The sequence below is a fragment of the Tachysurus fulvidraco genome, chromosome 18 (genome assembly GCF_022655615.1).
Source record: "Tachysurus fulvidraco isolate hzauxx_2018 chromosome 18, HZAU_PFXX_2.0, whole genome shotgun sequence".
Lineage (NCBI taxonomy): Eukaryota > Metazoa > Chordata > Actinopteri > Siluriformes > Bagridae > Tachysurus > Tachysurus fulvidraco.
The window spans coordinates 18,116,856-18,134,735 of NC_062535.1; the positions used below are offsets into that span (position 1 = coordinate 18,116,856).

The 17,880-nt window shown below is 42.6% G+C and overlaps 1 protein-coding gene across 1 annotated transcript in view; it reads left to right on the plus strand.

Moving 5' to 3' along the window:
• Window positions 1–17,880, plus strand: part of LOC113643839 (hemicentin-1-like) — a 276,071-nt gene that overhangs the window by 95,664 nt on the left and 162,527 nt on the right. The window contains 1 exon segment of the mRNA XM_047803071.1: window positions 14,997–15,338. Coding sequence (XP_047659027.1) covers window positions 14,997–15,338 — 342 coding nt within the window.

Consider the following 17,880-nt stretch of genomic DNA (forward strand, 5'->3'; position numbering starts at 1 on the left):
AAAACAGCTAAACCTGTATCAAGGACTGTAAGAAGATGGACTAAGGAAGCAGAGCAGGATCTACAAGCCTGTTTCGCTCTCACGGATTGGACTGTTTTTGAAGCTGCTGCCTCCAACCTGGACGAGCTCACACTGACTGTAACATCATACATCAGTTTTTGTAATGATTTGTGTATTCCTACCAGAACTCACTTAACCTACAACAATAACAAGCCATGGTTCACTGCGAAACTCAGCCAGCTCCGCCAGGCCAAAGTGGATGCTCACAGAACTGGGGATAGAGTCTTGTACAAACTGGCCAAATACACACTGGAAAAGGAGATCAGAGTGGCAAAGAGGAATTATTCCGAAAAATTACGGATTCAATTTTCCTCCAATGACTCAGCTTCAGTGTGGAAAGGTTTAAAAGCCATCACCAACTACACGACACCATCCCCCAGCACTGTGGTGAATCAACAACTGGCAGACGACCTGAATGAGTTCTACTGTAGGTTTGAAAAAGCCCAATTCACACCTTCTGTAACCCCCGAATCAGTCACACCTTCAATCCAGTTCAGTGAAGATGATGTGTGTCAGGTCTTCAGGAAGACCAAGAGAAGAAAGGCTCCAGGCCCAGACAGTGTTTCACCAGCCTGTGCTGATCAGCTGGCCCCCATCTTCACACGGATATTCAACACGTCACTGGAGCTGTGTGAAGTACCCTCATGCTTCAAAAGCTCCACCATCATCCCCGTCCCAAAGAAACCCAAAATTACCGGACTTAATGTCTACAGACCTGTGGCTCTAACATCTGTGGTCATGAAATCATTTGAAAGACTGGTTTTGGCTTATCTGAAGGACATCACTGGACCCTTACTGGACCCCCTCCAGTTTGCCTATAGAGCAAACAGGTCTGTGAATGATGCAGTCAATATGGGACTGCATTATGTTCTGCAGCATCTGGACAGACCAGGGACTTATGTGAGGATCCTGTTTGTGGACTTCAGCTCTGCTTTTAACACCATCATCCCATCACTCCTACAGCCCAAATTAACCCAGCTCCTCTGTCTGCAGGGGATCACCAGCTTTCTGACAGACAGGCAGCAGCTAGTGCGACTGGGGAAACTCAAATCTAGCACCCGCACCATCAGCACTGGCACCCCCCAGGGCTGTGTTCTCTCCCCACTACTGTTCTCACTGTACACGAATGACTGCACCTCTAATGACCCATCTGTCAAGCTCCTGAAGTTTGCAGACGACACCACACTGATCGGCACAGGACGGTGACGAGTCTGCTTACAGACTGGAGGTTGACCGGCTGGCTGTCTGGTGCAGCCTTAACAACCTGGAGCTGAACACGCTCAAGACAGTGGAGTTGATAGTGGACTTCAGGAGAAACCCCCTGCTCTTCCCCCACTAACCATCATGGACAGCATTGTCACAGCAGTGGAGTCATTCAGATTCCTGGGAACAATCTCCCAGGACGTGAAGTGGGACATTCACATTGATTCCATTGTGAAAAAGGCTCAGCAGAGGTTGTACTTCCTTCGTCAGCTGAAGAAGTTAAACCTGCCACAGGATTTGCTGAAACAGTTTTACACTGCCATCATCGAATCCATCCTCTGCACCTTGGCAACTGTTTGGTTCAGCTCAGCCACCAAATTCGACATCAGAAGACTACAGAGGGTAGTCTGGACTGCTAAGCGAATCATTGGCACAACTCTTCCCACTCTTCAAGATCTGTACTCCTCCAGAGTGAGCAAAAGAGCAAAGAAAATCACTCTGGACCCGTCACATCCAGCACACTCCCTCTTTGAACTGTTGCCATCTGGTCGGCGCTACAGAGCCCTGAGCTCCAGAACGAACAGACATAGGAACAGTTTCTTCCCTCAAGCAATCCACCTGATGAACAATTAACACCATGGAACACACAACACCTAATATTTGCACTATGTATACCTCAATTTGCACATTTAACACTTGCGATCTGTACATACATGCATACATATTGTCCAAATAGTTATGTTTACTTCAACTGCACACTTCACAATTGCACATGTGTACATACAAATTGTATATATTGTATACATATTTGCATATGTATATTTTCATTTTAACTGCACATTTCACACCTGTAAATGTGTACATACAATTTAATCTATACTACATATGTCATTCTGTTACACAGTGGAGATTATGTCACTAAAACAAGTTCCTCGCATGTGAAAACATGCCTGGTAATAAAGCGGATTCTGAGATTCTGAGATTCTGAATGTAACTGACAATGTAAACCCACAGTTGTAGCATAAAGACGAAGGAAATGGTGACAATTCTGTTACAAAGCACTTAAAAGAAGAATATTTATATTAATAAAATAATCAATAATATTTTCAGCATTTTTTTTTCTTTACATTGGCTTTCATTTCATTTTAGCATATGAACAAAATATTTTCTCATATTTTTGTCATATTTTCTTCATTTTATAGGAAGTGACTTCAGCAGAAAGAGAAGACAATACAACAGCAACACTTGTTAACCACACACACTCCTCTTCATACTTTATTTTCTGCTCAGTTGTTGGACACAAGAGTATAAAAGTTACGGTAAGAACAAACTTCATATTTTTAATGACTAATTTCTCTAATATCATTAATCTAATATCTACATTTCCTGAACATTGACAGGTTTGCTGTTCAAAATATTTCAATTCACGTCTCATTTCTTTATGTTCAGCAACTTTTAATTATCACATATGAGCTTGAATATAAATATTGTGATCAGTTATTTCTGATGTATTGTGGTGTTGGTGGTAAAAATGCAGCTTGTTTAAGTGACTAATTCAGAAAGTAAAGCAAAGAAAATTGTGTTTATGCAAAACATCATCATCCAGACCTCTTAAGCACACACTCTTTAACTCACACTTTTCTTTCTTTGCTATTTGGCTGTTGAACACGAGGGTCATGTAGGCACTGTGGAGGCAGAACATACAGTACAAAGGCATTTTTATTGTGACACATATCATGTAACACAAAAATGTTTTTAGGTATCATGAGATTATATTTAGATATTTTTTTGTGTGACGTTTTTCTTTGCCAAAATAAACCAAACATGGTTCTTACTACACACTCAATTCTGTGTAATTGTAGTAGTTTAAGTGCACAGTAGACTTTAAGATGATGAATTGTGATGCATCAACTGGCATTAATAAAGCAGCTACTATCATAATCACTGCTGTTTGTTCAACTTCTCCATATTCTTATATTTACATAACATCATAAACTAGTTATAATGCTAATGAAGAGAAGGACAAAAGAAAGAAGCTGCAGAATACAACAACTTTCCATCAAGAGCACAGTCATCTGCTGAAGCCTACTTATAATAAGTTTACTGTCATTACACTTTCCTACCACTAGGGGTTTCAGCTCAGGAGTAGTTCTAAATATACAAACATCCTCATGCACAGGAATAAATCACTTTCAGTCCATAGAAACACATGCAAACTTTAAAGTGAGGTTATTTTGACCTGCCTTCATGTTTAACTTTATTTTAATGTATTGTGTTTAACTTTAGATGTGTTTAGAAAATCTCTCCTTCAAATATCAGATTCTGCTAAATCTATTAATCTGTAATTAGTGCATGACAATTAAACACATCTGAATCATTCATTATCTGCTTTAAACAGAGCTGGTATCAGTGAATTCATTTTCATTTGTAGCTTGTGAGTGTTCCAGTACAGTTATTTATTAATATTTCTGTAAATGTTTAAAGAGTGTCCTATTATTGGTAGAATATAGTGTGATTATTATGTAAGAAATGACAGACAGTGTGTGTGGTGTAAACTCCTGAGTGATGGAGTAGTGTGATGAAGCAAACTTACTGTCTCCACCTTACTGAAGTTGATTATTTTATGTTTTAGGTTGTATATAGAATCTTTATAGAAGAATGATGTCCCTTAAACCGTCTTCTCTGCTTTGTCTGATCTTTCTCCTCATGATCCCAGGTGAGTCTTACCTTTATATTATCACAGTCACACACACTGGAGACAGTACAAACTGATTTATTCACCAAATCTGTGCTTGTTCTTAAGGTCCAATTCAGAAATTAAAGCAAAGAAAATTGTGTTTATGCAAAACATCATCATGCAGACATCTTTAGCACACACTCTTTAACTTACGCTCTTCTTTCTTTGCTATTTGGCTGTTGAACATGAGGGTCATGTAGGCACTGTGGAGGCAGAACATACAGTACAAAGGCATTTTTCATGTAACACAAAAATGTTTTTAGGTATCATGAGATAATAGAGACATTTTGGTTGTGTGACATTTCACTTTGCGAAATTCAACCAAACATGATGAAAATGTTGAAAACTAAACCAAGGTTTTTCTTGGTTTACCGCATAGACAGAACACTGGAGTTGGGGAAGTCAAGGGGAGGTGGAGTGTGTCTGATGGTGAACAACCACTGGTGTGACAGCATAAGCATCGTTCCTCTTTTACGCTTCTGCACACCAAATCTGGAACTACTGACCATCAAATGTCAGCCCTTCTATCTACCTCGCGAATTCAGCTCGGTCATAGTCAGTGCCATTTGTATTCCACCTCATCGGACACAGACACTGCAGTATGAGACTTACATGAGATACTAACGCTACACAAACAGCGCATCGGGACGCTGCGCTCATTGTGGTGGGAGACTTTAACAGTGCCAACCTCAAGTGCGCACTACCGAACTTTCAGCAGCACATCACCTGCCCCACCAGGGGTGAAAGGACACTGGATCACTGCTACACACCATTCAAGAACAGCTACAGTACAAGGCACAATCACGTCCACCGTTTGGGAAATCGGACCATGCCGCCATCTTCCTCATGCCGGTATTCAAGCAAAGGCTGAAAGAGGAAGCTCCGGTTCAGAGGGAGGTCACGTCTTACAGTGTGTGCAGTGTGCTTTGAGGCTGCAGCTAACATCATTCACGCTGAGAGAGCTAGAGAGGTAAACATGTTCACCATCTCGGAGCATGACGTGAGGAGGGCATTCAAGAGAGTGAATACCAGGAAGGCAGCAGGACCAGATGGCATCATAGGTTCTGAAAGCCTTCATTGACCAGCTAGCACCAGTGATCACTGAGATATTCAACATCTCACTGGAACTGTCTGTTGTCCCCTCATGCTTCAAGCCGTCCACCATTGTTCCTGTACTGAAGAAACCCCAGCCCGCCTGCCTCAATGATTACCGGCCCTGTAGCCCTGACCTCAGTAGTGATGAAGTGATTTGAAAAACTGGTCAGACACTTCATCACTACCAGACACACTGGATCCACTACAGTTCTTGTACCGCTGGAACCGCTCTACTGAGAATGCCATTGCTCATCATCTCCACACTACGATGAGCCACCTGGACTGAAGAAAAGGGAATTACAAACCATAAGCCGGAGAAGTGGGCAAACACACCTCGTCCACCCGCACGCTCAGCTTTGGAGCTCCCCAGGGTTGTGTTCTGAGCCCCCTACTATACTCACTGTACACATATAACTGTGTGGCCACTTCCAACTCCACCAGCACCATCAAGTTTGCTGATGACACTGTTGTGGTGGGCCTGATCTCCAACAACGATGAGATGGCCTACCTACAGGAAACTAAAAACCTGGAGAGATGGTGCCAGAAAAATAATCTTGTCCTGAACATCAGCAAGACTCAGGAGTTGATAGTGGTCCTCAGCATGCAGCACGAGTGCTCATACCAACCGATAAACATCAATGGGACCCCAGTAGAGAGAGTGGACAGTTTCCCGGTACCTAGGCGTTCACATCACACAGGACCTGTCTTGGTCCTGTCACATTAACACCCTGGTGAAGAATGCCGGCAGCATCTATACCATCTGAGATGCTTAAGGGACTTCAAACTACCCTCACAGATGCTAAAGTCTTTCTACACCTGCACCACTGAGAGCGTCATGATGGGTAGCATCACTTCCTAGTTCGGGAACAGCACCATTCAGGACTGTCGAGCCCTCCAGAGGGTGATGTGGTCAGCTGAACGTACCATCCACACCAACCTTCCAGATCTGCAGGATATCTACAGCACGCGGTGCCTTACCAGAGCCAGGAAGATTGTAATGGATCTCATCATCCCAACCGTAGACTCTTTTCTTTGTTGCTGTCATATCCGGAAGCAGAAGGAGACAGACTCGTATGCAGGATAGCTTCAAATGAAAGGGGTTTAATAAACGATAAAGACAACGACATAAAGACGATAACAAAAGCAATACAAATGAAGACACTTAACAAAGACTAGACATGACGAGGGGTAAACGTAACTCATGATTCCGCGCTGCACTCAGCAACGCGGCCCACTTAAATATAAAAAGACACAATGACACAATAAGGATCAGGTGTGAAGACAGGGAGGGGCAGACGAAGGCGGGGCAGACACGTGATGAGGAAGATAAACAAAAAGGCACATGGCCAAAAGTCCGGGTTGAGTCCTGACAGTACCCTCCCCCCCTCGAGGCGCGGCTCCCAAAGCGCCAAACCCCGACAAGGTCCAGGAGGGGGGGGGTGAGGCACACGGCGAAGGCAGATGGGGGAGCAAGGAACACGGCAAAGGCAGATGGGGGAGCGAGGAACACGGCGAAGGCAGATGGGGGAAGCGAGGAACACGGCGAAGGCAGATGGGGGGAGCAAGGTCCACGGCGAGGCCGGTGGGGGGAGCAAGGCACACGGCGAGGCCGGTGGGGGGAGCAAGGCACACGGCGAGGTAGGTGGGGGGAGCAAGCCACAGCTAGCGAGGGCCGAGCGACGTCCACAGCCAAGCAGAGGGGCCGAACGACGTCCACAGCCGAGCAGAAGGGCAGAGCGATGTCCACAGCCGAGCAGAAGGGCCACGCGACTTCCATAGCCGAGCTGAAGGGCCGAGCGACATCCACAGCCGAGCTGGAGGGCCGAGTGACGTCTACAGCCGAGCTGGAGGGCCGAGCGACATCCACAGCCGAGCTGGAGGGCCGCACATAACCCCCGACGCACCGCTGCCAGATCCAAGTCCCGATAACCAGAATATGAAGGGTGGGAGGGTGGGAAAAGTCCTTCGCCCTGGGCCTGCAGCACCCCCCGCGGAAGGAGTGAAGCGTCGCCCTCCTCAGAACGGAACCGAAAGTGGAGCGACGTCCTTCACCGAAAAAAATGCGGGGCGATGCCGCAGGGCACCAAAAAATAAAAAAGGGGCAAAAACGGTATGGTGACATCCTCCGCGAAGGAAGTGAGGCAACGACCGCTTCGGACGGAACCGAAAGTGTAGCGGCGTCCCTCACCGGAAAAAGTGCGGAGCGATGCCACCGAAAAAAGAAAAAAAGGTTCAGAAGGACTGCCGGAACAGTCCAGGTGAAGAAAAAAAAAAAAACGGTCCGAGCTGGAAGCTATCCTGCTGGGTCTCAGTTCGTAGGCGGAATCATTCTGTCACATCCGGAAGCGGAAGGAGACAGACCCGTATGCAGGATAGATTCAAATGAAAGGGGTTAAATAAATGATAAAGACAACGACATAAAGACGATAACACAAGCAATACAAATGACGACACTTAACAAAGACTAGACATGACGAGGGGTAAACGTAACTAATGATTCCGCGCTGCACTCGGCAACGCGGCCAACTTAAATATAAAAAGACACGATGACACAATAAGGATCAGGTGTGAAGACAGGGAGGGGCAGACGAAAACGGGGCAGACACGTGATGAGGAAGATAAACAAAAAGGCACGTGGCCAAAAGTCCAGGTTGAGTCCTGACAGTTGCGTTCAGGGAAATGCTTCCGCTCCTTGAAAGTAAACAGAGAGAATGAGGAGAAGCTTCTTCCCACAAGCCATTCAGAGTTTAAACCAGAAACACCAAGGATCTAGTACTGGACCTCTCACTCCATCTTCACTTTTTATTCTGCACAACCCTTTTTGCACTATGACACTTTAACCCTGGACTGTCACTTTAACTCTGGACTTACACAGCACAGTGCCACTTTATACCACACCAGACTGCACATGGACATTTTAAGGACAATCATTAAAACTATATGCATTTATGTATATTCATATATTTTTCACATATATTTTTATATATTTATATATATTTTTATATATTTATATATGTTGACCAAGATGGCGGAGTGAGGATCTGCTGCGGCCACTCCGGGTCCCAAAATCAGTTTGTGTATGTCTGTTAGTCTTGTCCCCTGTTCCCGGACCCATCAGTAAATTACCAAGACAACTGGAAATACATTTACAGCGCCTCCTAGAAATCGGCAGCACGTACAAACAGCAGCTGTCACTGGAGACCACCGAAAGGCTAAGGGGCCTCTGTTTGCTGCGGGAGCCGAACCCAAGACCCCAGACTCGCCTATTGACACTATACGACCAAGAAGCTCGAAAAGTGCGGAGATATACGAGCTAGGCTAAGGGCTTAACACACCATACCAGCGATTCCATCCATTATGCTCTCTAATGTTCGCTCTCTGGAAAACAAACTGGACTTAATCCAACTCAGTCGCTCAACATACCGCGAGACAAGGGATTGTTGTGTGTTTGTTTTCACTGAGACATACCTGAACAATAACATACAGGACTCCGCCATTCAGCTACATGGGTTAGCCTGCTATCGGTCAGACAGGAACAAAACACTGTCTGGTAAGTCATGTGGAGGTGGACTGTGCGTGTATATTAATAAAGACTGGTGCAATAACGCTGTGGTGGTGAAAACTCACTGCTCATCACTGGTGGAGTTTATGTCTGTGAAGTGCCGACCGTTTTATCTGCCAAGGGAGTTTAAAACCATTGTTATTATAGCAGTGTACATTCCCCCGTTTGCTAATGCTAGGGACGCGCTGCACGAGCTGTACAGCGACATTACCAAACTTCAAACACACAGCCCCGATGTCTTTTTCATAATAGCCGGAGACTTTAACCACACCAACTTAAAGACAGTGCTACCGAAGTTCTACCAGCATGTGAACTTTGGAACAAGGGGAAATAATATACTGGACTTGGTTTACACTACAGTGAAGCATGCATACCGGGCTGAGCCCTGCCCCATCTCGGGTTCTCAGATCACATATCTGTTATGCTAATCCATGCATACAGACCACTACTGATATTCACAAAACCGGTTCAGAAACTTATCACAGTCTGGCCAGAGGATGCCACCTCAAAACTCCAGGACTGCTTATAGTTCACAGACTGGAATATGTTCAGAGAGGCAGCCACCTACAACAACCGCACATATCTGCAGGAGTACACTGAAACCGTCAGTGCATACATCAAAAAGTGCATTGATGATGTCACAGTAACCAAGACTATCACCACACGGGCAAACCAAAAGCAGTGGATGACAGCAGAGGTTCATGAGCTGCTAAAGACCAGAGATCAAGCTTTAAGGTCAGGAGATAAAGCAGCTCTTAAACCAGCAAGAGCAAGTCTGTCATGGGGCATCAAAAAAGCGAAACGGACATGTGCAGATAAAATCAACAGCCAGTTCACAGACAGTAAAGACACACTGAGCCTGTGGAAAGCCATCCGAACCATCACAGACTACAAGCCTCCGCCACAGGGCTGGGAAAACAACACATCACTCCTTGACACATTGAACCTTTTCTACTCGTGGTTTGACATGCAGAATAACACACCTGCACAAAAACTGCCCACATCGCCCAACGACAAGGTGCTCATTCTCTCTCCAGCTGTTGTAAGGAAAACCCTATCCAGGATTAACCGACGCAAGGCTGCGAGCCCTGATGGTATACCAGGCAGAGTACTGAGAGATTGTGCGGCACAGTTGACTGACATCCTTAAGGATATCTTTAACACCTCACTGAGCCAGGCAGTTGTCCCCACATGTCTCAAGTCCACGACCATCATACCGGCCCCAAAGAAACCACCTGTGTCCTGCTTGAATGACTACCGTCCCATAGCACTGACTCCAATCATGATGAAGTGCTTTGAGAGGCTAGTCATGAAAAACATAACAATCAGTCTCCCTAACACCCTCGATCCGCTCCAGTTTGCATATCGCCAGAACTGATCCACAGATGATGCAATTGCCCGAGGACATCTTCATGAAGCGATGCCTCAGCAGGGCCAAAAGCATGGCGGCGGTCCCCACCCATCCCTCCTACAACATCTTTCAGCCTCTACCATCAGGAAGAAGGTATAGGAGCATCAGAACCCGCTCTGCTAGACTGCGGAACAGTTTCTTCCCCCAAGCTGTTATAGCCCTGAACTCAAACCTCCACTGCCACCCCCTGAATATACACAGGCCTCCTGTGACGTGACCCACCTGACTGCCAACAGTCACACTCACCTCAGCATTAGCACACTGGCACATCAAAAATGTTTAAATGTTTACATGCTCATGTTACACAAAACATCTTGCACTAGTCTGCTACCAGCTGCTGACCTTGAATGCCTCCTGTTACACGTGTACAATATCAAGGAAGCATTGTAGAGTCTTCATACCTATATTTACTGCTTGAGGGTATATTATTTTGTGTATTTAAATTATAAATGTCTTGTTTAATTGTTTAATGTCTGTATGGATGTTGCACCGTTTGACCTGTGAGACACAACATCGTGTTCCACTGCATGTCTCAACATGTAGCGAAATGACAAATAAATAAACTTGAAACTTGAACTTGAATTGAATATATATTATATAATTTATACTTTTTATTTATCTACCTCATTTTGGTTCTATTTTCATTCTTAATTCCATTCCTTTTTATGTTTGAATACCAGACAGATGTAAAAAGCATTTCACTGCATGTCGAACTCTGTATGAAGGTGTATGTGACGAATAAAATTTGATTTGAATTGATTTGACTTCTGCTTGGACATTTTCTTGCTGAACAGTAGGGGCGTTCTGGCAGTGTGTTTTCTGTCACATGTCTTGTAATACTGACCTGGTTGTAATTGGTTAATTATCATGTGTATTTATGTCCTCCACTTTTCCTAATTTTTTGTCGGCTTCTGTGTCTCGGTTCCTGTGTCCTCGTTCTTTCAATTATTTTTTTGTGTTTTATTTATAAAATCTCTGTTTTTGTTATCCCTGCATTTGGGTCTTTTTATGTGTGAAGACACCCCAGTTCTCTGACAGATATAAATACACATAATAATTAAACCAATTACAACCAGGTGAGTATTACAAGACGTGACAGAAAACACACCGCCAGAACGCCCCCTATTGTTCCAGCAGAGAATGTCCAAGTCTCTTGCTTGTGTTAGAGAAACGATAAGTAATCCATATATACATTTAACATAGGTTTGTTTTATTTATTTTTATTTCATATTTAATGTATGATCTACATTAAAATGGAAACATGTAATTTAACACTGAACAGATCTGTTCCAGTTAATGTTAAGGAGCACAGAAAAACATGTTATATTATCCATATTATAATAAGGGTGTGGTTTAGCTCTTGTTTTACAGTTAAACAGTTTGACACATTGTCCTACTGGGCGTTGATGAAGTACAGAGTTGATGTGTTCACACATATAGACTGAGGTGTTAAAACAACTCTGTACACAGACCATGAAATGTGTTTAATCTCATGCTAACACACCCTGCTCTCTTTAATAACATCTGATAATTGTTCTAGTTTTTATAGGCTTTTAGAGAACTATTGTGTTGTGATCCATTTTTTTCAGCAGTAATTCAGCTGGTATTAAATACACAAGTACACAATACAAAAACATCACCAGTTAATGAAGTCAATGTCAGCAAAGATGCATGACTTGAACCAGCAAGCATGATTACACACAAGATGTGCTGGCATGTTAGTGTCATGAACACGAGATGGAACAGACCCAAACGCAGGAGGGTGATTAAACAGGATTTAATAACAAAGGAAACACGAAACACGACACGGGCTAGAGACAGGAGAAGACATCAGTGCTGCACATGGCAACGCGGCACAGTTAAATACTCAGGGTAATCACAATAGGAAACAGGTGTGTAGACAGCGAGGAGCAGACGAAGGTGGGGCAGACACATGATGTGGAACGTAAACAGATGCACGTGGCCAATGTCCGGGCTGAGTCCTGCCCCTGGGCAGGTGGGGGGAGCAAGGCACACGGCGAGGCAGGTGGGGGGGAGCAAGGCAAACGGCGAGGCAGGTGGGGGGAGCAAGGACCACGGCAAAGCAGGTGGGGGGGCAAGGACCAAGGCGGCACAGCTAGAGAGGGCCAAGCAACGTCCACAGCCAAGCTGATGGGCCGAGCGACGTCCACAACCGAGCTGACGGGCCGAGCACTACCCCCAACGCATTGTGGCCAGTCCCACCTCTCACGAACCAGGAACGGGGAGGGAGGGCGGGGAAGAAAAAACAATCTTCCAAAAAACAGAAAATCCATAGGGCCAAAATACGGGCCTGCAACACCCCCCACGGACAGGTAGTGGGGCGACATCCTCCATGGAAACCAAATGTGAAGCGACGCCCCCCACCGGACAAATGCGGGGCGATGTCACAGGGTCCGGTGCGGCGGAATCATCTGTCATGAAAATGGGAGTTTTGTATTAAATACACAAGTACACAATACAAAAACATCACCAGTTAATGAAGTAAATGTCAGCAAAGATGCATGACTTGAACCAGCTAGCATGATTACACACAGGATGTGCTAGCATGTTAGTGTCATGAACACGAGATGGAACAGACCCAAATACAGGATGGCGAAATAAGCAGGATTTAATAACAAAGGAAACACGAAACACAACATGTGCTAGAGACAGGACAAGACAAGATTCTGCACTGCACAAGGCAATGCGGCACAGTTAAATACACAGGGTAATCACAATAGGAAACAGGTGTGTAGACAGGGAGGAGCAGACGAAGGCGGGGCAGACACGTGACGAGGAACGTAAACAGATGCACGAGTCCTGACAGTTAGCATCACAAGCTAAGCGCTTTACTTTCTCGGTTTTTAAATAAAAGCAGCTTTTTAATAGACGTGCTCTGAATGTAACTGACAATGTAAACCCACAATTGTAGCATAAAGAAGAAGGAAATGGTGACAATTCTGTTACAAAGAGCATTTTATAATAGAGGATATCATTCAGTCATGAATCTGAATGATTATTCAATAATATTTCAGCATTTTTTTATTATATTTTATTTGAACAGATAACAAAATATTTTCTCTCATATTTTCTTCATTTTATAGGAAGTGACTTCAGCAGAAAGAGAAGACAAGACAACAGCAACACTTGTTAACCACACACACTCCTCTTCACACTTTATTTTCTGCTCAGTTGTTGTACACAAGAGTCTAAAAGTTACGGTAAGAAAAAACTTCATATTTAATGGCTAATTTCTCTCATTAATTGATTTTTCTACATTTCCTGAACATTGACAGGTTTGCTGTTCAAAATACTTAAATTAATGCCTCATTTCTTTATGTTTAGCAACTTATAATTATCACATATGAGCTCAAATATCAATATTGTGATCAGTTATTTCTGATGTATTGTGGTGTTGGTGGTAAAAATGCAGCTTGTTTAAGTGACTAATTCAGAAATTAAAGCAAAGAAATTTGTGTTTATGCAAAACATCATCATCCAGACATCTTAAGCACACACTCTTTAACTCACACTTTTCTTTCTTTGCTATTTGGCTGTTGAACACGAGGGTCATGTAGGCACTGTGGAGGCAGAACATACAGTACAAAGGCATTTTTATTGTGACACATATCATGTAACACAAAAATGTTTTTAGGTATCATGAGATTATATTGAGATATTTTGGTTGTGTGACATTTTTCTTTGCCAAAATAAACCAAACATGGTTCTTACTACACACTCAATTCTGTGTAATTGTAGTAGTTTAAGTGCACAGTAGACTTTAAGATGATGAATTGTGATGCATCAACTGACATTAATAAACCAGCTACTATCATAATCACTGCTGTTTGTCCAACTTCTCCATATTCTTATATTTACATAACATCATAGACTAGTTATAATGCTGATGAAGAGAAGGACAAAAGAAAGAAGCTGCAGAATACAACAACTTTCCATCAAGAGCACAGTCATCTGCTGAAGCCTACTTATAATAAGTTTACTGTCATTACACTTTCCTACCACTAGGGGTTTCAGCTCAGGAGTAGTTCTAAATATACAAACATCCTCATGCACAGGAATAAATCACTTTCAGTCCATAGAAACACATGCAAACTTTAAAGTGAGGTTATTTTGACCTGCCTTCATGTTTAACTTTATTTTAATGTATTGTGTTTAACTTTAGATGTGTTTAGAAAATCTCTCCTTCAAATATCAGATTCTGCTAAATCTATTAATCTGTAATTAGTGCATGACAATTAAACACATCTGAATCATTTATTATCTGCTTTAAACAGAGCTGGTATCAGTGAATTCATGCACAGATTTTCATTTTTAGCTTGTGAATGTTCCAGTACAGTTATTTATTAATATTTCTGTAAATGTTTAAAGAGTGTCCTATTATTGGTAGAATATAGTGTGATTATTATGTAAGAAATGACAGACAGTGTGTGTGGTGTAAACTCCTGAGTGATGGAGTAATGTGATGAAGCAAACTTACTGTCTCCACCTTACTGAAGTTGATTATTTTATGTTTTAGGTTGTATATAGAATCTTTATAGAAGAATGATGTCCCTTAAACCGTCTTCTCTGCTTTGTCTGATCTTTCTCCTCATGATCCCAGGTGAGTCTTACCTTTATATTATCACAGTCACACACACTGGAGACAGTACAAACTGATTTAATCACCAAATCTGTGCTTGTTCTTAAGGTCCATTTAAGAATCATGAGTAAAATACACAAAAATATATGCCTGTTTTTTTATTTCTCTGTGAATAAAGGATCAAAATGCAGATTCAGTTTGAATATTAATTCCACATTACAGTTTTCTTCCAGTCGTGAAGAATAGTTTTTATTTGTGAGTGAACTGAGTGTTTGATTGGGTTCAGGATAATAATCTCTAATCACCTCTTTTATATATCATGTTTCAGCTCTTGGGAATGAATGGAGTGTGAAATACAGCCAACTTAATCTCTGTGCTTTAAAAGGATCTACAGTGATTATGAACGTCACTTACACACACCCACCAGATCTTACAGTGACATGGAGGTTTTGGTTTATTAACCCAGGTCAGGGTAAAGTGCTGACTGATCTGTATATTGAACCAGGTTACTCAGGCAGAGTGACGTATATAACAGATGTACAGAATCACTTCCCCCTCAGACTGAGTGATGTGAAGAAAACAGATGAACAGATGTACTGCTTCAGAATCATAACAAATACAGCGGGACAAAGATACCTGGGTTTTCCTGGAGTTACACTCAGTGTTACAGGTAAATAAAATCATCTTTTTTATATAATTACATCAGAATTTATTTTGACCCTTAAGCAGCACTTATGCCCCTTTTCCACCGAGGCAGTTCGATGCTGGTTCGGAGCCTAATTTAGAACCAGTTCTTTCTGTTTCGACCGCCAAAGCACCTGCTCTGAACCAGGAAAAGTGGTTCTTAAGTAGCATCAAAACGTTGCTGGTCTAGATTTAAGAACCGCTTGCATCAGGAGCTGTGGGCGGGGCTGTGGGCGGGGCTACTGTTAGCGCATGTGATAATGTACCTTAAGTATAGTAATGTTTAATACACTTTTACTTTACTGCGATAAGATACATTATCAGCACACATGATAGTAGTTAGCTACATGCTAAGGCTAAATTTTTTTCTGTGTTAACGATAAAATAACTTTATGTACTTTATCGATTACAACCTCCGTTTATACAGATTACATGGAGCTGCACGTACACGTTTTATTCGCCGCGTTTGGATGCCAATGTAGGCTCGCAAAGCCATGAGCATTAACAGTAAAGCAACATCCGCCATTGTTGTTGTGTTTGTGTTTGCCGCTGCTGCGCTAACGTTGCTGGGACACGTGACACGTGATGGCTCTCTAGCCGGTGGAAAGGCAAACCGGTTCTTAGAAGGTTCGCCAGTGGAACCAAATTTGAACCAGCACTAGCGCTAGCTCTGAATCAGCACCCGGTTCTTTCCGGTGGAAAAGAGGCATCAGTCTTCTAATTTTATTTTCTACACTTATAATTTTCACTACATTAGAAAACATCTCTAACCAAACACCATTTATTTTAAAGAAAGACATCACAAGCTCACTTTTCAACCAAAACATTATAAAATGTTTAAAAATCTACATAATAATTAGACAGAAAGTAAGTGGACACTCAGTAGTGGCTTCATTACCGATCACAGTGTAGCGTGTTTGGAGGGTTCAGGGAAAGAGGAAACTAGAGGCAGGATTGAAGATCGTTATTTAACCTTTATTTATTTTTATAATTCAATTTTCAGTCCACACATTATGTCTCTACACACACACACACACACACACACACACACACACACTCACAAGAGGTGGCAAAAGTACACACATCCTTTGCTCAAGTAGAAGTACAGATACTCATTTTTTTAAAAGACTTCAGTAAAAGTAGAAGTAGTGACTACACTCTTTTACTCAAGTTAAAGTAAAGAAGTTTGGGCTCTGACATGTACTTAAGTAAAAAGTCACCGATACTACTACCTGTTTAGTGTCATGCTGGTAATTGGACGTCATGTTTTTATATATATATAATGTGTGTGTGTGTGTGTGTGTGTGTATGTATATGTATATGAATATATAATTTTGCAGTGTGCTGATGGATCAGCCACAAGAGTGTTATGAAAGTCAGGCACTGATGTAGGTGAGGTAGGGTGGAGTCAGCGTTCACATTCATCCCAAAGGTGTTCAGTAGGGATGTGATAAGAAAACATCCACATATAGCAGGAAAGGTCAGGTGACCCAATACTTTTGGAAATGTAATGTATACCAAGTGTATCACCAAGGCCATATCCCAAACTGTAGGGAGATTCCAGCTCTGTGCTTCAAAACAACTCAAAATTATTGTGATGTTTTACAAATGACAAAATTAATGTTCATTAAATTAAGCACTTCGTGTTTTTTGGGTTGACACCAGGGGCAGTTCTAGGGTTTCATCTTTAGGGGGTTTTAGCCCTCAGTGTGAATTCTCTCAAGAAGAGTTCTATATTATATATTATATGACAACTCTGGTAATAAGAATAGTGACATGTCCTGCATTTTAACGTCATTTTTATTGTTTATTTATGAAAGTAAAAATGCTCCTTATAGTTTTAGGGTGGCTGAGATTACAGACAGGGGGCTGAAGCCACCCTAATAAAGGGCTAGAACCGCCCCTGGGTGACACAATTCGCAACGCATTCGCCAGGAATCCTTTTTGACGGCGATTATTACAAACATCTCCCTCATATATGGCCATGTGTGTTCAGGAATGTCCTCGTTGTTAGTTACTTTAACATCGGTGACTCCCTCTGAATGAACATTAGCCATTCCTTTTGTAGGCGCTGCTCATTGTTAGCTCCGCTATCCTTAGTCTATGTCTGATAGCCAGTAAATAATACAGTACACCAGTCACATGGGGAAAAAGCCGCACAATGATAGGATGATAGGCTGGAAACAGCGTCCAATGAGAAGGAATAATACTAAAAGTAACGAGTCCGTTTTGAAAATGTAAGAAGTAAAAAGTACAGATATTTGTGTAAAAATGTAATGAGGAAAAGTCAAAAGTTGTCCGAAAAATAAATAGTGGAGTAAAAACTGATACCAGGAAAATGTACTTAAGTACAGTAACAAAGTATTTTTACTCCAATACTTCCCACCTCTGACACACACACACACACACATACACACACACACACACACACACACACACACACACACACACGCACCCACACACACACCCACACACACACACAAACACACACCAGGGCTCTCAAGTTTTGAAGACAGGCAAGCGTGACA